The sequence below is a fragment of the Camelus dromedarius genome, chromosome 23 (assembly GCF_036321535.1).
Source record: "Camelus dromedarius isolate mCamDro1 chromosome 23, mCamDro1.pat, whole genome shotgun sequence".
Lineage (NCBI taxonomy): Eukaryota > Metazoa > Chordata > Mammalia > Artiodactyla > Camelidae > Camelus > Camelus dromedarius.
In genome coordinates this window covers 24,378,022-24,401,624 of record NC_087458.1, presented here as the reverse complement: position 1 = coordinate 24,401,624, position 23,603 = coordinate 24,378,022, and the positions used below count along the sequence as shown (strand labels likewise).

General features: G+C 37.1%; 1 protein-coding gene across 1 annotated transcript in view; it reads right to left on the bottom strand.

Moving 5' to 3' along the window:
- AXDND1 (axonemal dynein light chain domain containing 1) overlaps positions 1 to 23,603 on the bottom strand; it is a 71,661-nt gene that overhangs the window by 6,370 nt on the left and 41,688 nt on the right. The window contains exons 19-23 of the mRNA XM_064478046.1: positions 22,511 to 22,710; positions 21,581 to 21,677; positions 11,801 to 11,913; positions 6,739 to 6,847; positions 3,335 to 3,439 (exon numbers count right to left, since the gene is read on the bottom strand). Coding sequence (XP_064334116.1) covers positions 3,335 to 3,439; positions 6,739 to 6,847; positions 11,801 to 11,913; positions 21,581 to 21,677; positions 22,511 to 22,710 — 624 coding nt within the window. The remainder of the gene's footprint in view (positions 1 to 3,334; positions 3,440 to 6,738; positions 6,848 to 11,800; positions 11,914 to 21,580; positions 21,678 to 22,510; positions 22,711 to 23,603) is intronic.

The following is a 23,603-nucleotide window of genomic DNA, read 5'->3' as shown; positions in this document are numbered from 1 at the left end:
AAAAAATCTCATTTATTCATGTTTCTCAGAGGCAAGGAAACGGCACACCCCACATCACAGATGGAAAGGGAGATCGGTGATGACAGGCGGCCATAACCACAGTCATCTGGAGGGTTAAAGCCAAGCCTCATCTGGGCCTCAGTCCCAATCACACATTCCATTGCTCTAGGCTGGCTTTTCCCAAAAGCCAACCAGAGAAGAAAAACTGTACCAAACATGCTCACTTTTGCTGCAGCTCTTTTACGCTCTTATTTTCCCAGTCCCATATTTTCCCCTCTCTGTTTGCCTCCCCTCTGGGGCTGGTTTGTTGGGAAAGTAAGAGCTGTCGTCGCTCAGCCTGGACCAGCAGTGTGCAGCGTGGCTGTGCAGCGTGGCTGTGCCGCTTCAGCACATGCTACTGAGTGTTTGTTCTTTGAATCCGAAAGAAAGGATTTCAGAGCAGAGGCTTCCAGAACTGGAATTCCACACATGGTTTATAGGTGTATGAAACAATTTTAACTACAGATGGAAACCAAAGTAAACCAGGACTGTACTCTGGTAACTGTGTACATTGGAGCCTTCTGACTCTCTCCTCATTCATTCAACAGATATATTTTTAGTTACAATGTGCGAGGAAAACGTCCCTCTGTTTTGACACTGGCAAGTATGGATTAATGTTTTATAGCCCATTTCAAACTCTTCAATAGGAAATTTCCATGGTTCAAAATGCTGGATGCTGGCTTCTAGAATCATGGCATTCTGTACGCATGTCAGAAGGGAACCTTCCCTGCTTCACTGATCTAGTGATCACAGACAGAGCTTTGGGCCTCTTCTCATATTCCTACGCTTCCTCTGGCTTCCATGCTTTTCTCACCCATAATGATAACAGAGACAAACGGGCCACATGGCTCTTGGAAGCAACTGCCTTGGACCTTCTTTGTGCCAAACTACTGTACCTTCAAGCCAGTCTCTCTATCTGACTCCAATTGTACCTTTGACCTTTTTGCCTTGGTCTTCCTGAGGTCAGACTCTACAACAGGGCTTTAGATAGGACTAACATCTATGGCTTGGGACTATCTCAGGGAAGGTGTGGCTCCAGACCCAGCTCCTTGGAATCCAACTCTCAGCACTGAACTCCTAGCTGGCCATAGTGCCCCTGTCAGCTTTACACATATCTTCTTTAACCACTAATTCCAGGGCCGTTCCCTGTCGCTGTTATAAAATGGGTAAGTTAGTCACTGCTCTTGATCCCAATGCTTGGGGTACGTGGTATTGTGGGAGGAAAACACAGGCTTCTAAGGGCCTCTTTCAGCTCTGTGAAAAAGTACTGCTGATCCTCCAAGTCCGGCTCCTATTCTCCCTTCCAAAGGGGTTCATAGGTGGTCCGGCAAAATCTCCCACCTTCCTCATACTGAATGACTATTTATAGACAGCCAGGACCTATGGTTTGAAGACAGGCCTGAAAGAGGGTGTTTCTAACGTCTTGCTTGTTAGGGTAGCTGAGCCATAGGCAACACTACTGATGCAGGCAGGCGGCAGTGCTGGGGGCCGCTGCAGCTCCGAGCACTTTGTGCAGCCTCAGGGAGAGCCTGCTGAATGTAATCATCCCGTATCTCTGCCAGTCAACTGAAAGGTTACAGAATTCAGGCTGATTCTCCGGCAAGGTCAGCGTTGGAATGATTCTGATTCCGAGAGGACCACAACGGAAGCCCTGCGACAAGTTCTCAGACCCGATTCAATTGGGCTGCACCTGAAGGCAGAGTGGCCGTCCCTCAGGAAAGGTAGAAGCGAGTGAATGAAGCTTACTGGGGTCACCTGAGTCACCAGTGACTCAGGCACAGTGCCAAACTGGGGAGTTGTGCCTGCTTCAGGCAGAGCAGGCCATGTTTTGCACATGGTGCCTGCTTTGAGTACAGTCCTCAGGTATTCCCACAAAGTCCTGATTTCCAGCTAATTGAGGGGAGTTTTGAATAATGGATAGTCCACCCCCCACTCATGGTGGACACTAGGGCATCAGGTAACAATATGAATGAGGCCCTGGTTCAGCAGAACAAGCAATTAGCCTGTCCAAGCTGGTGGTGACTTACCTCCACCACTCCTATTGCGAAATCACTCACATTTCAACCTCCAGATGAGCACCACGCCCCTCATTTTGCCCCAGGCTATAGGCTCTGGTTTTCTTGTCTGCTTCCTGACTGCTCTGGGCCTAACCCTGATGCCTTGCCTGGACAGCACAACAGGGTTCTTGGGTGAGACTAGTAGGAGTAGCAGATAATTGGTGCTACCCTTTATCTGCCTTTTTTATATGTCTCATGACACTGTGTTTGCATTGCTTACTCTTACATCTTTGCCTCACAGTGCTAACAAATGACATATTAAGACATTATTTTTAAAACGTGTTGAAAAGGCATTACTTTGGGAGAATGTGACTACAACCCCCCCATGCACCACTCACTCCAATTTTGCCACCTCCTGCCTGCCTCTCCATGTGGTAGATCCCAGTTATTCCTACCAGAATTGGAGCCTCCCTGGACACACATACTTGGACACCCCCCACCACCGCAATCTGCCTCTACTTTGGGCCATGCTGCCACTTCAGTGATCTAGTTGCCATCCACCAGCACTCTTATCACAGCTCCCCACCCTGACACACACCACTGCCTACGCAGATGGAGCAGATTTCTAACAATGAAATGGTTCTAAAATTTGGGGTTGAGAAATTTGATGACATTTATGGATTTCCAGCACATACCACTCTTCCCCAAGAAAATGCACAGTATGAACACACACACAAAATGTTGCATACCACCTCAGGGGATGAATGGGGTGATGCCCACCCAAATATTCCTAAAGTCATGGCATCCTGTACAGAGAGATACCAATCCAGAGCTGACTTGAGTCTACCACGGTCCTAGGACTTTCCATGATAGAATTTTAAATCTGCTTTCCTGGTGAGTTTCCACAGCTGCTATCTAAAAGTTTCTAATGTCCCAGTAACTCTTGTGATTGAGGCATGTGCTTATCACAGTTATCAACAGAGTCTGCTGAATGAATATATTTCAAATTGGTCAAATACTAATTATTGTTAAATTAAGGAAAGGGGGAAAATGCTGATTTTAAAATGAGGTTTAAGGAAGAGAATGAGAAGTTTTTGTAAAGCTAAGGTGAAACGATGAGAGTTTTCCAGGGATGATGCTGGGGGAAAAAAAGTCTGGAAAATATACTACTTAGGAGCCCCGGGTTCTCTTAGAGAAGCTAAAAGCTGTGTTAGACCCACAGCATTTTTACATAATGTTAAATTTCCTAGCTCTTTCACTCTGGTTTTGAAGTTCCTAGTTGGGATTCAGATACATACCCAGGAAGACAATACATCTGTTCCAAATAGAGGTTTGGAATGAACATTTTCGTCTTCTCCAATGAATCGAATGAGTTTTTCCTTCTCTGTCGGCGTTGAAGGTTTCTAGGGCACAGAAATGCCAAGGGCCTATTAGTGAGCTGGTGCGTGACAGAGGCTTGGCAAGATGCCTGCCGCCGCGTTTGAAGCTTGAGCTTTCCATTTGCTTTAATCATTCATCAAGCATTTTTGAAGACCTACAGGAAACACTGTGGGAGTAACTAGTGGGGATGGGGAAGTGGGGACAAGGGGAAATAACTGTGAGAAAAACAAAGAGGATTTCTTCCAGATCTCAGGACTCACAGAAAAGCAGGACAGATAAGCAGTAAAGTAATTATGGTATATATGACTACTGTTAGCACAGAGGTGTGATCCAAGAGCTACGTGCACCCAGAAAAGGGCCCTGCATTCTGCCTAGACACTCAGGGATTTTTTTTTACAGAGAAAATTATATTTGAAAGCTGAACAGTTTATAAAATGGAGAGGAAAGGGCCTGAACTAAGGCCACAGAAGAAGGAATGGAGGGCATTTTAAAGTAGGACAGATTTAGTAGCCAAATAATAATGCTTTCCATTTATTTTGCCTTCTATATGCCAAGCACTGTACCAGAAGTAAAACAGAAAACGCTGGTCAAGAGAGGCTTTGGTGTTATACGATGTTTTGTTACTGCATGTAGGTGAGTAGAGGAGCTAAGACACAGCCTGGGGTCATGCCAACATTTAAATTATTCACAGAGAGGACACAAGAGGGAAGTTAAGACAGAATAGAGAGTGTCAGGTGATCTTGAGTTCTGAAAGCCAGACAGCAGGAGTCTACCTAGGAATTAGCAAGGGCTCTTGTGCCAGACTAATCTGGGTTTGAATGCTGGTTCTGCCACTTACTAGCTATATGATTTGGGGTAAGTCAGCCAATCTTTCTGAGCTTCACCTTTCTCATCTGTAAAATGGGAGCAATAATACTTACCTTGATGAGAATATAATTTGGTGCAGCCTCAATGGAAAACAATACAGAGATTCCTTAAAAAAACTAAAAATAGACATACCATATGATCTAGCAATCCCACTCCTGGGCATATATCCAGAGAAAACTAATTTGAAAAGATACATGCACACCAATGTTCACAGCAGCCCTATTTACAATAGCCAAATGGAAGCAATCTAAACGTCCATCAACAGATGATTGGATAAAGAAGATGTGTGTATATATATAATGGAATACTACTCAGCCATAAAAAAGAATGAAATAATCCCATTTGCAACAACATGGATTGACCTAGAGATTGTCATACTAAGTGAAGTAAATCAGAAAGAGAAAGAGAAATATCATATGATATCACTTATATGTGGAATATTTAAAAAATGATACAAATGAACTCACAAAACAGAAACAGACTTACAGGCACAGAAAACAAACTTAAGGTTACCAAAGGGGAAAGTGGGAGAAGGGAGAAATTAGGAGTTAAGGATTAGCAGATACAAACTACTATATATAAAAGGTCCTAAGGTATAGCACAGGGAACTGCATTCAATATCTTATAATAACCAAAATGAAAAAGAATATAAATATACACACACACACACGTGTGTGTGTGTGTGTGTGTGTGTGTGTATAACTGAATCACTATGCTATACACCAGAAATTAACACAACATTGTAAACCAACTAAACATCAATAGAATTATATATACTATTTAACATGATATTGTAAGTCCTAGGCATAGCAATCAGACAAGAAAAAGAAAAAAGTGATCCAAATTAGAAAGGAAAAGTTGTCACTATATGTGGATGACATGATATTATATATAGAAAACCCTAAAGATTCCACACAAAAACCACTAGAGTTGATAAATGAATTCAGCAAGGTAACAGGATACAAGGTATACATACAGAAACCTGTTGCATTTCTTTACACTAACAATGAAATATCAGAAAAGGAAAATAGAGAAACAATCCCTTTTAAAACTGCATCAAAAAATAAATAAAATACTTAGGAATAAGCCTGACAAAGGAGATGAGACTTATACATAGAGAACTATAAAACATTGATTAAGGAAATTAAAGATGATTTAAAGAAATGGAAAGATATGCCATGCCCTTGGTTTGGAAGAATTAATATTGTTAAAATGGCCATACTACACAGAGCAATGTACAGATTTAATGCGATCCCTATAAAATTACCCAGGACATTTTTCACAGAACTAGAACAAATAATCTTAAAATTTATATGGAATCAAAAAAAAGACCCAGAATTGCCAAAGTTATACTGAAGAAAAAGAATGAAGCTTTAGGAATAACCTTCCCAGACTTTAGACAATACTACAGAGCTACAGTAATCAAAACAGCATAGTATTGGCACAAAAACAGAGATATGGATCAGTGGAACAGAATAGAGAGCCCAGAAATATATCCACACACCTATGCTCAATTAATCTTTAACAAAAGGGAGGCAAGAATATAATATGATGGAGACAAGACAGCCTCTTCAGCAAGTGGTTTGGGAAAGCTGGACAGCCACATGTAAATCAAAGTTAGAACACTCCCTCACACCATACACAAAAGTAAGATCAAAATGGCTTAAAGACTTAAGCATAAGATAAAACACTATAAACCTCCCAGACCATACACTAGGGAAAACATTCTCTCACATAAATCTTAGCAATGTTTTCCTAGGTCAGTCTACCAAGGCAACAGAAATAAAAGCAAAAATAAACAAAGGGGACCTATTTAAACTTAAAAGCTTTTGCACGGCAAATGAAACCATAAACAAAATGAAAAGACAACCTACAGACCGTGAGGCTGTGGTGTATGGTAAGAGATAACATGTGCAAAGCATACAGGCCATGGTAGGCACTCAGTTATCGGTAGTTATCATCGTATTTTCACTATTATCATTATTACAGGAGCCCCAAGAAAGGTTGTTATTGCTACTAATGCCACAACAGTGGTGGAGACAAGGTAAGAAGAGAAGCATGGATGGGCCTGGGAGGAATGAGAAAAGGCAGCTCAGTTTAGGGAGCTGAAAAAGTGCAGACAGAGTTTAAGCTACTTATTGAAAAAATGTAGCAATGAAGGGATCAAGAAACAGCATCAGGGTAAGAGATGAACTGTGTAGTTAACAGTACTATAGGTGTGAATGAATGAGGCTAATGAGAAATGGCTGAATTTAGAAAGGAAAAGGGATACCTTGGAAAATAAAGAGGTAAGTGTGTCTGCAGGTGTGGTTTATATGAGGAAAGGAGGGAAGTTGAAGCGTTTCCTCCAGATGACCTATTTTTAATATTGTGTGTATGTGTATGTATGTATTCACTAGACATTCACTCTTCAAAAATATAAAGGGAAAGGAAAAAAAATACTAAATAATCTTACCTCTTCTGCTTTCTCTTCTTCCTTTTCCTCCTCAAATTTCTTATCCTCAATACCTTCTTCATCCTCTTTAAGAGACTTGTCTGTTTCAGGCTCACTTAATCCTTTTACAGTGCCCTGTGATATGAAACAATATTATATTATAGCTTAAGATATAAATATTTTGGCATGATACTAGTGATTATTCCACTCAGAAAAATTTAATGAGCACTAACCCTGCAAATGTGCGCTATGCTAGTTAAAAGAATACAAAGGTTAATAAGAATGGTCCTTGCCTTTAGGCAGCTTACGATTTAGTGGGCAAGAAAATGCTATGGATGCGTATAGTCACAGAGTAGGAGCACCTAATCCAGATCTGGCAGTAGATGAGGGTGAAAGAGAGGCTTGGTCAAGAAGGTTCCCTAGAAGACATAATGTCTGAGTTTCTTCTTGAAGGATGAATAAGGGAAAAAAGATGGCACAGGGAATTCAAGGCAGAAGATGCTGTATGTGCATGACCGGCTTTGAGAACAAAAGTAGTTCAGTAAGACAGAAACTTAGAGGCAGATCGCCAGAGGCACAATCACATAGGAAGGGCTAGAATGTTATGCCAGGGAGATTGGATTTTATCCTGAAGGCAATGCAGTAACAATAACTTGATTTAAAACAATCACTCTAGCACTGGAGAATAAATTTTAAAAGGAGGAAGGAAGGGAAGGTGTAAGGGAAGGAAAAAGGGAGGTGGGGGAGCACAAGAGGAAGAGCTAGGAGAAGAAAAAGGCAACTGTAGGGAATGAACAACACAGGGTTGCACAAATGAAGAGGATGAGAATTCAAGAGATACTTGGGAGGTAAATCTTAGTGATTGATTGATTGGATGGATATGGGATGGTTAGGGAAAGGAAGCATCTTGAATGACACCCAGCATATGATTTAGGGCACTATATAGATGATAATGCCATTCACAGAGATAATGAACAAAGTTGGATAATCAGATTTGGGAACAGATGAGTTCAGATTAGGCTGTGTGAGTCTGAGTCACCACTAAGATATCCAAGTGGAAATAGCCAGTAAGTAGCTGAATTTGTGGATCTGGAGATTAGATGAAGGGATTTGGGCTAAAGGTAAAGATTTAACATTATCTGCATTAGTTAAAGCCAAGAAAGTAAATTATATCACCAAAGGAGAACTTGTGAAAATGACTAGAGGACAAGGCCTGAGGACAGGACCTAATCACACAACGGGCCAGGAAATAAAGAGGAGCCTGCAAAGGAGGCTAAAAGTTGCCTCAGCAGTGTGAGAGGACCACCAGAAAAGGCAAAGGAGAAAATAGAAAACAGTGTTGATACCTCAATGGAGTCTGCACAAATACTGACTGAAGACTGTCCTTCAGATGTTTGTTGCAGCAATGCTTACAAAACAAAAGCTAGAAATAAGCTCCATGGCCACAATAGGAAAATGCAGTAAAATTAGGATATAAACCATACAACAAGAAATTTTATAAAAATTCTAAATTATGCTGTAGAAATATGTACATGGTATAGAAAAATATTCACAGTATATTAGGATATTTTTCCAAAATGAAAATACCTTTTTTCCAGATAAAATATTATTGCTGTAAAATATTTGAATGTTACAGAGAAATTAATCATATCAATTCTCAGGAGTAATAACGTCTACCATTTTGCTGAATATTTTTCTAGTCAGCTTTATACATATGTAAACATTTTAATACAAATGAGATAATAATATATGTGTCACAATCTGCTTTTCTCAATAATATATCATGGATGATTTTTATTCCACTACATAATCATCTACTTTATCTGTACAGAATTGCATTATTTGAACATACCATAATTTATGAAACCAGTCCCCTACTGATCAATACTTATACTGTTTCTGGTGTTTTACTATTATAAATAACATTGTATTTAACATCCCTATACAGATACATCATATGTTAGAATTGTTAGATAGACAACATAGTCATATTTAACCCTTTAAAGAAATAAGAGATTGAAATGATGAGTAAAGAGAGAAAGATCACAATAATGATCAGACTTGAAAAAGAACCAAATAGAACTTCAACAATTAAATTTAAAACTCAACAGAAAGGTTTAACAGCAGATTAAACTCAGCTGAAGAGCAAATTAGAGAACTAGAAGATAAGCCAGAAGAAACTGTCCAGGATGCAATGCAGAGAGGCAAAGAGACAGAAAATATGAAAGAAGGTTATACGACATAGGGGACAGATTCTAATACATATCTTTCCAGAGTTCCAGAGTTCCAGAGGGAAAGGAGAGAGCAAATACAGTAGAGACAATAATGAAGAAATGATGACCAAGAATTTTCCAGATCTAATGAAAGATACACAGCCACAGATTCAGAAAACCAATAGAATCCCAAGCAAAATTAAAAAAAGAAGAGAAAACCCTCACCCACACGTATCAGAGTGAAACTGCAAAATGCCAAAGACAAAAAGAAAATCTTAAAGTAGCCAGAGAGAAGAGATGGATTTACTTCAAAAGAACGGACAGCTGAATTTTCAATTGTCAGTTTAATAACAATAAAATCCAGAAAACAGTGGAAACAGTATCATCTATGTGCTGAGAGAAAATAATATTATCCTAGAATTGTATACCCAGCCAAAAAAAAAAAATTAAGAATGAGGGTGAAATAAACAAAAATTGAGTTTGCCTCCAGTAGATCCTCACTAAAGAAAATTCTAAAAGTTAAAGCAGAAGGAAAGAGAAGAATTATTCAATGCAATTAGACAAGAAAAAGCAATTAAAAGCACAATAATTGAAAGAGAAAGGAAAAAACTACATCTATGTGCAGGTGATTCGATTAAATATCTGGAGAAACCAAAAGCATCTACTTAAAAACTATCAATAAGATAATTTACTAGAGTCACCACATATAAAATTAAAATATAAAAATGAAAAATATATATACAAACAGTTATCACATAGAAGATAAAATGAAAAAGAAGATCCTATTTAAAATATCAAAAACCAAAATAAAATACTCAGGAGTAACTTACAAGAAATGTGCAAAATAAATGAACTATAAAACATTATTGAAAGGCATAAAAGCAGACATCATATATCCCATACTCTTCATAGGACAACTCAACATCATAAAGATGGCTGTTCTAACTTAACATATAAATTTAATATCGTCCTAGTTTTTAAAAACCATACATTTTCCAGAAGTAGATTATAGTGTTATACAGAAGAATAAGCAAGCAAGAATAGCCATAGAACACCTAAAAAAAAAGATCAGTGAGGAGGGCTTAGCCCTACCAGATATAAAAATGTATCATAAAACCTCAATAATTAAAAGATTGTGGTGATGACTTGTGAATAGACAGATTAATATAAAATAATAGAAAACTCAGAAATAGCCTTAGGTTGAATGTGGCTATTTTCAAATATTAGAAATACTGTCACATGGAATAGCTGGAAATACTATCATGTGGAAGGCAAATCAGTCTTTTCATATCATCCCAGAAGACTGAACTAGGACCAGTAGGTAGAAAAAAGCTACAAGGAAGCGTATGTCATTTAGTTCAATAAAAGAATAATGGTCTAATAGTCACAGCTCACCAAAAACCAGTGGGCTAACTCTGAAGGTAGTTCTCCATCACTTTAGATTCTCAAACATAGGCCTAATGATCAAGTGCAGGTATTATACTAAGATTCATGCATCAGATGGTTGGTTGAATTCCATCTCCTTTAAAATTCTTTTTGTTCTCAAGTCTCTGTGATTCTGTATAGTTCTTGAATTTTTTTCCCAAATCTGATGTGCAGCTAGGATCATGTCTATGGCTCTTCATTAAGTTTCTAAAACTACTAAAATTTAAAATGTAAAGTGTTGATGAAATTATTCAGTAGTTAATTCAAAACAATTTTGGCCAAGATCTAGGCAACAAAGAAGAATGAGAATTTGTTAAAGGTGTATAATTTAGAAGGTGGTATTTCTTCAGTGTTTAAATGTAAAATAGAAGTCCTGCAAGTGTATAGATAGAACCTTTCTTCTCAGACTCAAGAGCAATGACATATTGGCCACCAGATCATACCCGTATAGTCTGTGGCTCTGATAGCAATGGGGCTTCTTCAGACTTTGCTGGAGGTTAACTCCCTCAAAGAGACTGAAGTAAAAATAAACATTTGTGCCTGCCATTAAGTACATGATACTCATTGACTTGGGATCCTCAGTGAACAGGTGGTGGTTAAAACTACAGGATTAACATAGAAATGTGTAGGGTGTAGAATGAGAAGGGAAAAAGGCCAAGGACAGAATGTCAACACTTAAGAGGCAGGCAGAGGCGGAAGACTAAAAGATGGAGTGTGAAAAGAAATAAAGAAGTAGGAGAAAAATGGGGAATTTTTTGTCTTGTGAGGAGGGATTACCAAAAAAGTGAACAGTTAACAGGATCAAATGCTGCAGAGAAGTCAGGTTAAATACGAGATTGTAGATACTTGGATCTGGCAATAAGGAATCATTGGTGACCTTACAGTAGTTTTAGTGTTTCAGGAAAAGTGACTGTGGTAGGAGGGAGAGAAAGTAGTAGTAGAGAAGGAGATAAAATCAGAGGATATATCTTTTAAGATCGGAGAAAGACCATGTTCACAGAATGTTTATACATTGATTAAATGGGACCACTAGGGAGGAAGACATTAAAGATACAAAAGAGAGAGGACAATGCACATGGGATTAAGTACTCAAAGGAAGAAATAACCTTGGATGGAAAGACTGAGACTGAGGGGAGAAGCAGATATGACAGAGGATATGCCTCAGGAAGTGGCAGGCAGCTCCCCTCTGAAAACCATCCTTTCCTTTATAAAGTAGGAGATAAAATCATCCTCCAAGAAAGTGAGTAGAGATGTTTGAGTGGATGATCCTCTTCCTTAGAAGGGAGAAGAGCTGCCCATGCTCTTGGTCACAGCCAAAATTCTCTCCTGACAGAGTAAATGAATGAGGATTCAGAGCATGGATTGGAAAAAGTTGCTGTACCCTTATCTACTGAAATACAGGAAGAGCGTGAATAATGGCCAGTACTAACTAACACATGGCAAATACCTCTTCTCCAAGTAGGTGCTGTTTTTCTTCACGCGTCAGTAACTTAATTTTTCTGCCTTTGAGGCCAGAAAGGAGGTGAGAGCATGTGGTGATCCACTCATAACATTCTCTCTGAAAAGAGACAAAAGATAATCACCAAGCAGAAAAAAATCACATTATACGAACTCATTTATTCACTCACTCCTATTGAGGACCTGCTAAGAACAATTCCTCTAAATATAACTCCATTCAGTTAACTTTGAATCAATCAGTTCAATTTAAAGATTTGTGCAGAAGTGATTTTCTATTAATACAGACCTAAATCATATCATCTCTTGTCAATAGGGTTTGGGATCTGGATTGTAATGGGAAAAAGGAGTAGTTAAGTGTCATAAAACCAGATGCAGAAAAGATTGTTGGATTTACTAAGGTCTAATGGTCTGTCCCAATAAATGTTATGCAACTAACTAGGGTCAACTGTAATCGTACAACAGTAACAGTAACAGTAGCAAGCACTTACGCAGCACTTAATTATATATCAGACTCTGTTCTAAGTATTGTGCACTGTTAACTCATTTGACCCTCATTATGAGACTATTACTATCCTTATTTTTTTAGATGAGGAAACTGAGAATTAGAGCAGTTGAATATCTTGTTCAAGGTCATGTATACAGTCACAGATAGGCTTAGATGCTAATCCAGGTGACCTGGGCTCTTAAAAGTTACAAAAATATCACTTCTCCTGCCTCTGATAAAGTGAATGAATAAAGATTTGAAGTACTTTTCTGGAAAACTTGCTCACCCTTTATTGAGACACAGGATAGGTCGACAGCAGGTTACATTCTGCTAAAGTGAATAGCAAAACTACATTTACTTTACCAAGATTTCCTAACAGCTAAGAACTGGTTTCAATGTTTAAAAGATGCATTATTCCTTACCAGCAAGTAAAAGCAGAGAGAATTAGGAAACATTATTTCTCTGCAGAAGGTGATCTGGTCACTTACACCATCAAAAATCTGTACCGCATGGTGAATCATCCACTTTAGGTACTTGATACTATAAACTTTAGGTACTATGGTACTATAAACCATAAAAAGCAGTCATATGTCTCACATTTTCCTAATTATTAGGCTTATTTTTAATTGTGGAATTATTGTGAAATGTCACAGCCAAAAAAACTTTAGAAATTAAATCCAAACCTTTGTGTTATGTGTAAGGATAGAAGCCTATAGAGGTAAAGTAAGTTTACCACAGCTTTGTTAACGTCACTGAGAAGTCTAAATTCTGCAATCAGAGCATTAGGGTATGTCTTATTGCATATCAGAAAAGAGGAATCAAGTAAGGGAGAAGAAAATATTGGGTTCTAGTCCTAAGTTCACCTAATTGGTTGTGACTTCTTAACTCTTAATAGTCTTCATCTATTAAAAGCAAATGAGGTTGTTAGTTTACTCTAGATGACCCCTGTGCAGTGGGGAGCTGATAAAAACCTTCTCTGGTGGGGTGGGAAACCCCAAATTGGTAGCATTTGTTGATTTCCATGGTATATACTCCCACCATGGCAATTTCAGTGGTATTCATCAATTTAATATGTTATCACTGAATGTGAAATTGGGAAGAAGTCTGCACAGTCATCTCTTGTGAGCCAGCATAAGGCTCCATCACACCACCGCCCCTAAAGAGCCTTCTAGTTACAAGATTTGATGCATATATTATTTCACTTTCTTTATTATACCTAGAACAAAGGTATTTGTCAATTTTGAAAATACTAATTAAATTTTTGAAATTTTAGTTCTTCAGAGTTAATTTACCATCCATGAGAAATAATTCAACTATTCTCTAGCTGAATTTGCATTTTATGAAGGTAGTCATTCTCTTGTAATTTCTGAGATACTGAAAATACTATCACAGAACTTCTGATGGGGAAATATCAGTGGGAGTCTTTTGATGAAACTTTCAGAATAATCTAGAGTCAAGCAAGTTTTCCACAGAGTTAAGCAAGTTTTCCTTCAAAATCTTCAACATCACCTTTGACCAGCTATAGATAGCTTGGTTCTAATCAATACATGTGGATCTCCTTTCATCAATACTCTTATTTCTGAAAATGTCTAATTCAGGACTGTATTAATAAATGCTTCTGGTGTAAAGTAAAAGGTATAACATTCATGTCTGGGGTGAAGGAAGATTTAGGAAGGGATGGTCCAAATGTTAAACCTATTGTAGTGGATCAAAAACAGGAGAACAGATGCCTACAGGAGATAACCTTTTACAAGGTACCAGTGGTAAGACTATGGTAGTAATGTAGTTATTAAGAATCCATCATCTCCAGGTCACCCCAAAAGGGTGGGAAAGCTGGGACTTCCCTGAGTTACCTGCTAGAACGTTGCAAGAGGCAGGTCCACAGCACTACCCTTCAAAGTCATACTTCTGGAGGGCCAAATCATGAAGCTGGCAGTAGCATCTTGGGCAACATAAGGAGGTGACTGCAGCCTGTCCCATCACAGGGCAGAGATAGGAAAGAATGGTATGGAGGGAGCCAATTGCGGCCAGAAGTCAGTTTGAAGGGCCCTAGCTGTAAGTCTTCATTTCCATCATGTTAGGTAATTTCTTTGGTATTGAGAAGAGATACTTCCCTCCCACATGTTCTCACCATTATCAGGTGCTGGTCAATGTGTGTCTTGTATCAATCTTGGCCTGCTGAAGGTTATCTCAGAAATCCTTCCAGGCAGTCTGCCATTAGCCCAGATTATGACTAAACTCCAGGGTATCAATGACTACATCTAGATGCCTGGCACATTATAGATGATCAATATAAAGCACTTGAAAAGACATCAATCTAGCTTATTGGTGGCTAAGTTTCTTCCAGGTTTTCAGCAGCTGGTTTGACTCCAGCAGTACCAATATACTCTCATTGGATGCCAGGACTCTTTGACACAGTGCTTCTAAGCCTCAAATGAAGACTTCATGACAAGTAATTCTCATTCCCAAGTGAAGTAGTTGATATGCACTGAGACCAACTTCTTTCAGAAGCAGGCACAGGGGTTAAGGATCCCGAGAACTCAGACCTCTTGGAACATGGCCACAAGCATTTACCTGCAGCACAGCTGTGTAGGGTCAGACTGACTGTGCCAGAATTAGGTGGGAGGTAACTAGGGTCATTAGTTACTAGACTGCCTTAATGTTCTTGGGGAGGTAGGTAATCCCCAAGCCATCATGAAGAAGCACTTTATCTAGGTGGTTATGGTGGAAGAGTGAAGTGAGAACCATCAGTAAGAGTGATCAAACTCCAAAGAATGCTTACATAAGAAGCCTCCCACTCCAGAATCCAGTCCAGCATCATACAACTTTCATTTATTGGAAAGGAACCCAAGGAAATTTTTTTGATTGTTGGAAACTATCACTAATGTCATCCAAATATCAGTCCAGCAGGTTGGCAAGGTGTTCTTCTTCAACTGCTAGAATGTAACTGGGGTGTGCCACAAATCCCACAGCACCATAGTATACCCCCATTGGACAAAGCTTCTCTGGAGAACCATCTTCCACTCTTCACCCTGTGGGGTTTGGATGAGGCCATACAAGTCCCAAAGTCTGATGTCATAAAGATTCAGGTATCACAGAGGTTGTCCAGGAGATCAGGGAAGACAGAAGAAGTCAGGATGGGGATGAATTTGAAATGAAGATAACCTTGATGAAAATTAATGAACTAATTATTAATTTTTTTTAATATAGAGTATTGAGGCACTCTCATGGCAAGTGCAGGGACTGTTGAGCCATAAACTAGTTTGATGTACCCTTAGCAGACCCCAGCCTCAGGCTTAAAGAGGGGTCATATGCATTTGGTAGGAAAAAAGGCCTGAGCATGGGATCAGTTAAAGTCTTATTTCTGGTGGGAAAGTAGATTCTTAGCCTCCTTTGATAACACTTCCCCAGTTCACCAATCTGAAATTGCTTGCAAAGTGTTAGTAAGTAGAACAGAGTTTAACAGAAGACCTAATTAGCCTGGTGGAAAGTGTAGGTTCTCCAAGAGATGGTCAGGTCATGGACCTTCAGTCAGGGCCTGGAGTAGGGCAGGCAACAAATGGCCCATTGCACAAAGCTCTCATTAGATCTCCTAATACAGATGGCTTTATATAGGTCCCCAAGGTCCCCTGAGGAAGGGTCCCTCACAATAATGTCCTCCCCACATTGCTATAGCCTTAAATTTAATGAGGAGATACACCTCAAAGCATCCTGAAATCCTCATTCTAAAATTGTCGTTATCTGAAAACATGGTCTCACCTCACAGAGCTCTACCCCCGTTTAAGTAAATGAGGACAAAGGTATATTATGGAACAGGCCAGTGGGTCCCCAGAACCAGACTACCAAAACCAGAACATGCACCACATCTGGGGGTGGGTAGCAGGAGGCTTGAGATGTGAGCACATTTTCAGATGCTCAGTGAGGGACACAAGCTCCAAGAGACTGTTCAGTTCAGAGTCGTATCAGACTGTTGTAAAGAATACCTCTGAGGCCTTTCTAGAACTGAAAGTAAAACTGAGATATTTCATCTCCTAACTAAGAAGTGAAATATACCTATAACAACACATTTTCAAATAGTAAAATATTTTTACTCCTCTGACAGGTACCCTAATTATTTGTAGTGTTTTATTACTTTAATATTCTACTGAATGGAATTTGCTATTTTAAAATTTGGAATTAGCATCTATATTTATGAAGTTCATTTCTCCTGTATTTAAAAAAAAACTTTGAAAGCTATAGAAAATAAACTGGGAAAACTTTCAGTCATTACCTATGCTCTCAAATTGTTTATATAGCATGGGGATTATCTGCTCCTTTAAAGTATGAAATCACCTATCTGTGGAGTCCAGACAAAATTTTTAGGTTGTTTGTTTGTTTTTTTATAAATGCATCAATTTTTTCTCTGAAAATTGGCAAATTTTATCCTTCTAAAGTTAATGTTACTTTATTTTTCCTAGAAAAGAATTCATCTACTGAAGATTTTAAAATTTATTAGTAAGATGTTGCATATAAAAAATTTTACAATCTACTTTAAAAAAACTGTGAGATCTATCACACATACAGGAGAGCATAAAATACACATGTAGAATTTAATAAGAACAGTCATTTAAACAACACACAGATATAGAATAGAAAAGACCAGGAAATTGCATGTATTCTATATACCAGTCTTTATACACCAAAATATACTTATCCATTCCACTGTTTATGTGCCAGTCTCAAAGTCATGAGCTCAGCTATACCATATGAAACTAGAAAAGGAAGAGCAAATTAAACCCAAACTAAGAAGAAAAAAGGAAATAATAAAGGGCAGAGTAGAAATTAAGAAAACAGAAAACAGAAAACAGTAGTCAGTAAAACCAAAAGCTGGGTTTTTGAGGTTAAGAAAATTGATAAATCTTTTTGCAGACTGATGAAAATAAAAAGTGAAAAAAACTCACAAATTTTCAATAGCAAGAACAAAAGACTGGATATCCTATAATTGTTAAAAAGGGTAATGGGGGAATATTGTGAATAACTCTCTATCAATAAATTAGACAACTAGATGAAATTACAAATTCCTTACAAGACCAAAGCAAATGAGCTCATGCAAGAAGAGATAACAGCCCTACATCTAGTAAAGGAATTTCCTTAAGTCCATTAGAGAAAGTGGATAGCCTTATATCTGAATAGCTCTATCTTGTAATTGAAAACTTTCCCACAAACCTAAATGGCTTCACTGGTGAACTCTACCAAACATTTAAGGAAGAAGTAATATATAATTCTGCACAAATTGCTCTATAAAACAGAAGAGTATGAAACACTTCCCAACTCATTCTAAGGGGCCAACATTACCCCAATATGAAAACCAAACATATTAGAAAACAGAACAAAACTACGTAATTGACATCCCTCATGAACATTAATGCAAAAATTCTAAACAAAATTTCAACCAACTGAATTTAGTGATTGATATATAAAAAGGCAGTTCATCATGATCATGTGGGGTTTATCCCAGGACTGCAAGGCTGGTTTAATATTCAATTCAAAAATCAATCAGTGTAAGTTGTCATACTGAAAGACTTAAAAGATAACTCATTGACAGTCAGTATATGCAGAAAAAGGATTTGATAAAATCCAACAATTATTCCTTATTTTAAAAGATTTTTTCAGCAAACATGGAATAAAAATAACACTTTCTCAATATGATAAAGGGCATCTATGAAAAGTCTACACCTCCCATTATACTTAAAAATGACAGAGTAAATAATTTCCCCCTAAGATGTACCAAGGCAAGGATGTCTGCTCCTACCACTTTTACCCAACCTGGTACCGGAGAGTCTAGCTAGTGCAATAAGGCAAGAAAAAGTAATTAAAGACATATAGATTACAAAGGAATAAATAAAACTGTCCCTATTTGCAGATGACATAATTATGTGGATAGAAAATTCTAAGGAATCTGGGGAAAAAAAAACTTCTTAGCAGGAATAAGTGAGGTCAGCAAGGTTATAGGATATGAGATCAACATATTTTAAAAAATTCAATAAGTAAAACAAGAAGACAACCTACGGAATGGGAGAAAATTTTTGCAAATGAAACTGACAAAGGCTTGATCTCCAGAATATATAAGCAGCTCATACAACTTAGTAAGAAAAGAACAAACAACCCAATCCAAAAATGGGCAGAAGACCTAAACAAGCAATTCTCCAAGGAAGACATACAAATGATCAATAGGCACATGAAAAAATGCTCAATATCACTCATCATCAGAGAAATGCAAATCAAAACTACAATGAGGTGTCACCTCACACCAGTCAGAATGGTTGTCATTCAAAAATCCACAAATGACAAATGCTGGAGAGGCTGTGGAGAAAGGGGAACCCTCCTACACTGCTGATGGGAATGCAGTTTGGTGCAGCCACTATGGAAAACTGTGGAGACTCCTCAAAAGACTAGGAATAGACTTACCGTATAACCCAGGAATCCCACTCCTGGGCTTATATCCAGAAGGAACCCTACTTCAAGATGACACCTGCACCCCAATGTTCATAGCAGCACTATTTACAATAGCCAAAACATGGAAACAGCCTAAATGTCCATCAATAGGTGACTGGATAAAGAAGATGTGGTATATTTATACAATGGAATACTACTCAGCCATAAAAACCGACAACATAACACCATTTGCAGCAACATGGATGCTCCTGGAAAATGTCATTCTAAGTGAAGTAAGCCAGAAAGAGAAAGAAAAATACCATATGAGATCGCTTATATGTGGAATCTAAAAAACAAACAAACAAACAAACAAACAAAAACAAAGCATAAATACAGGACAGAAATAGACTCATAGACAGAGAATAGACTTGTGGTTGCCAGGGGGGCGGAGGGTGGGAAGGGATAGACTGGGATTTCAAAATTGTAGAATAGATAAACAAGATTATACTGTACAGCACAGGGAAATATACACGAAATGTTACGGTAGCTCACAGAGAAAAAAATGTGACAATGAGTGTGTATATGTCCATGTATGACTGAAAAATTGTGCTTAACACTGGAATTTGACACAACATTTTAAAATGATTATAAATCAATAAAAAATGTTAAAAAATATTTTAAAAAATCCAATGGCAATTTTGTTAGCAAAGAATAATCAGAAATTGAAATTACAGGAGAATACAATTTGTGACAGTACCAAAATATGAAATGCTTAGGGATAAATCTTAAAAAACATATGTAAGACCTATACATTGAAAACTATAAAACTTTGTTGAAAGGATTTAAGTAAATGAAGAGATATACCATCTGCGCAGACTCAAAGACACAATACTGTTAAGATGTCAATCCTCCACAAATTTATCAATAGATAAAATATAATCATAACCAAAATCCGAACAGGCTTTTTTTGAGAAGTTGATAAGCTAATTCTAAAATTTTCACATATGGAAAGCAAAGGACCTAGAATAGTTTGATCAATCTTGAAAAGGAACAAATTTGGAGGATTTACATTATCTAATCTCAGAATTTATCACAAAACTAAAGAAATCAAGGCAGTTTGATAATGGCAACAACGTTGACACATAGATCAACAAAACACAATAGAATGTCCGAATAACATGCGCATATATACAGTCAATAGATTTTCAACAAAAATTAAAAGGCATCTCAATAGAGAAAGGATAATCTTTTCAACAAATGGTGCTAAAATGACTGAGTATCCAAATGCTAAAAACTGAACTTCAACATATACCTGGCACCATATAAGAAAAATGGGTCACAGATCTGAATATATAAAGCCTAAAACTTTAATACTTGTATGAGAAAATCTTCATGATGTTATTGCACAAAATTTCTCTTAGATACAACACCAAAAGCAAGACCCATAAAAGGGAAAAAAATGAGAGCTTGAACTTCATCAAAATTAGGAACTTCCCCTCTTTGAAAGATATTGTTAAGAAAAGGAAAGGCAAGTCATAGAGAAAATACTTGTAAATCATGTATCTGAAAAAGGACTTGTATCCAGAATATATAAAGAACTCTCAAACTCAATAAGAAGAAAATAAACAAACCAATAATAAATGGGCCAAAATTTTGAATGGACATTTCATCTTTTTTTCATAAATAGTATATTAATTTTATTTCACTTGTAACTGTTTAAATATCTCATTTATCCACTAACCAAATTACAAAACAATTGAATTTCTTTTTTTTTGCATTTTTCCAGCTTTATTTAGATATAATTGATGTGTAACATCGCATAAATTTAAGGTGTACAACATAATGATTTGATACACATATATATTGCAAAATGATTGCCACGATAAATTCAGTTAACACCTATCACTTTGCATAGTTGTCACTGTTTTCTTATAATGAGAACTTTTAAGATCTATTCTCTCAGCAACTTTCAAATATACCTTCTACCAAAGGAGCTATAAAGATGACAAATAAGCATATGACAAGATGTTCAATATCAGTGATCATGAAGGAAATGTAAATTAAAACCACAGTGGCATACCACTAACCACTTATTGGAATGTCTAAAATTGAAATCACTGACCATATCAAGTGTCGGTGAGGATGTGAAGCAACTGGAACTCTCATACACTGTTGGCAGGAATCTAAAATGGTTTAACCACTTTGGAGGATAGTTTGACAGTTTCTTAAAAAGTTAAACACACACAGGTTATATGACTTGGCAATACCACTCCTAGACATTTATTTAAAAGAAATGAAAACAATGCATATGGACATGAATATGCATTGAAGCTTTGCTTGTAATAATAAAAAAACAGAAACAATTCAACTGTTCATCAGCAGAGAATGGTTGATAAATTGTGTATATCCATCCAATGAAATATTGCTCAGCACTAAAAAGCATGAACTTTTGATAAAAGCAACATTACGTGTGAATCTCAGAAGAATTATGCTTAGTCAAAGAGGTCAGACAAAAAGTGTACATTCTGTCTGATTCTATTTTTATAAAAATTCTAAAAAATGAAAACTAAGCTTTGATGTTAGAAAGTGGATCAGACATTGCCTGGGGACAGGAAGAGGCTGCAAAGAGAGATTACAAAGGGGAGTAAGGAAATTTTGAGTTTATTGGATATGTTCCTTATTTTTTATCAGTGATTATTTTACAGGCATGTATATTTTAGAAATTATTAAATTTCTATTACAGGTATGCATGTTTTAGAAATTATCAAATTGCTTACTTTAAATATGTACAGTTTGTTGTAAATCAATTAAACCTAAAAAGTCTGCTTAAAACAAACAAACAAAAGTAAAGGGAATACAGAGTTATTACCTTCATCTTATTCAGTTCATGAAGTTCCTTAGCAGGATTTTTTTCTAAGTGATCTTCTTTACTCAGAGCCATAGCTGTTACCAGATCTTTGCAACAACTGAGGAAAACAAAGAAAAAGAAAAACATATACACAGCATGATCTTTTTATTGTTGGTTCCTCTTCTAAGTGTTTAAGTCCAGATCCAGTGGAAGTTTACCATGATAATTAAGCTACTGACTCACCAAAAAAATAATTTGTCTCTTGCTTAGTTTCTCACCCTTGTCCTCTTCCTCCCCTCCATTCCCATCACTCTTGACCATTGGTAACATTGAAAGGAAACAAAGAGGAAATTGGCTAGATTTTAAAAGCTACTTCCTGAATTTGAAGTAATCCTAGCAACACTATGCTTTCTAGTTAATAAATTAGTTTTATAGACATCTTCTTTATTTTATTTGATGGGAATCTTCTAACTTTTCAGATGTAAGTTTTTTTTGTTCTGTTTTGTTTTAAGAGATATTTTGGTTGGTGTTTAGGGAAACATATAAAAGTATATATGCACTGAATTACACAGGAAACTACAAGCTACTTCATAAAATGCCCCCAGTACATGCAAAAACACAAGATATAGTTTATTTATGCAAATAAGGAGGTGTTTTGTTTTGTTTTGTTTTAACTAATTCTCACTCCTACATACGTACACACTTCCAATCCTGCCTACGCTAACACTGTTTTCAAAAGAATTCTAAATCCATTGGGAAAACACCAAAATTTCATATTCCAACAGGACAGTGTTGAAGCTAGTTCAAAAAGTGAATGAGCATTTATTTCAAGTTTTTAAAATGTTTCTAAAACAATCCCTTATTGCTGCTACTTAACCGCCCTTCTCTCCTCTGCTTTATGTTACATTTAATCTTCAAAAGGGCAATAATAAGATAAACCGATAGTTTCACCTGCTCAGATAGATGGAGTATTGGGACAACTTTTTTGCCAGGGCAACTGCATCTAACTCTAACTTTGCAATTTCTACTTCATGTTCTTCATCACTTTTCTCCTCCAACTTTATGAGAGTGTTTGGGTCAGGAAAGTCAGGTGCCATTAAAATCAGCAAATTTGCCATCCACTGGATCATGGGTATATGCAATTCATCCACCTGTTTAAAAAAAAACAATTACAAATGATCCATTTAAAATAAGTCAAACAGTAAAAACCATATAAATTTAAAAATAGAACTGATCATACCTGTGTCCAATTTTCAACAACACTATCATTCTTATTGAAAACCAATCATCACTACTTAGCTAGTGTAACCTTATCTTCTTTTGTTCACTATACCACACTAAACTACCCTCTTCCTCTTCTTCAGGTTGGTCAAGAGTATTAACCAGTCAGGGCTGCAGTTTCCACAACTGTGCACCAAGGCATCACAGGGCTTCTCAGTGAACTCTCAAGGATGCCATGGGATTTTACATTCTTCAGGTAGAAAATAGTGATATGCAACACCTGTCAAGCATAGCATAAATCTGACATGGTTCACAGTTTCAACTTTAGATGCACTACAGCACTTCTGATGATACCATATTGTTAAAGCTGGTTTTACTGATGGTTGTGTGGTAAAAAGTTACTGTGTGAAAATCAAGGTAGGACAAGAAATGAGGATGGCAATGACCAATCTGATTTCAAGGTTATAGAGGTTGTACAGTGCCCAAGTACATACATTCATTCCATTAGTAAGTAATTTTGATTAAATGAGAATAAAACAAAAGATGAGTTTATTTTGGGGGGTTGTGGGAAGGTGAGTGAAATAGAGAAAGATTAAGAGATAAAAACTTCCAGTTATAAAATAAATAAGTCATGGGGATAAAATGTATAGCACAGAGAATACAGTCAATAATATTGCAATACCTTGTATGGTGACAAATGATAACTGAATTTATCCTGGTGATCATTTCGTAATGTATAAAAAAATTGAATCACTATGTTGTACACCTGAAACTAATATAATACTATAAGTCAATGTACTTCCATTTTAAAATAATTAATTAA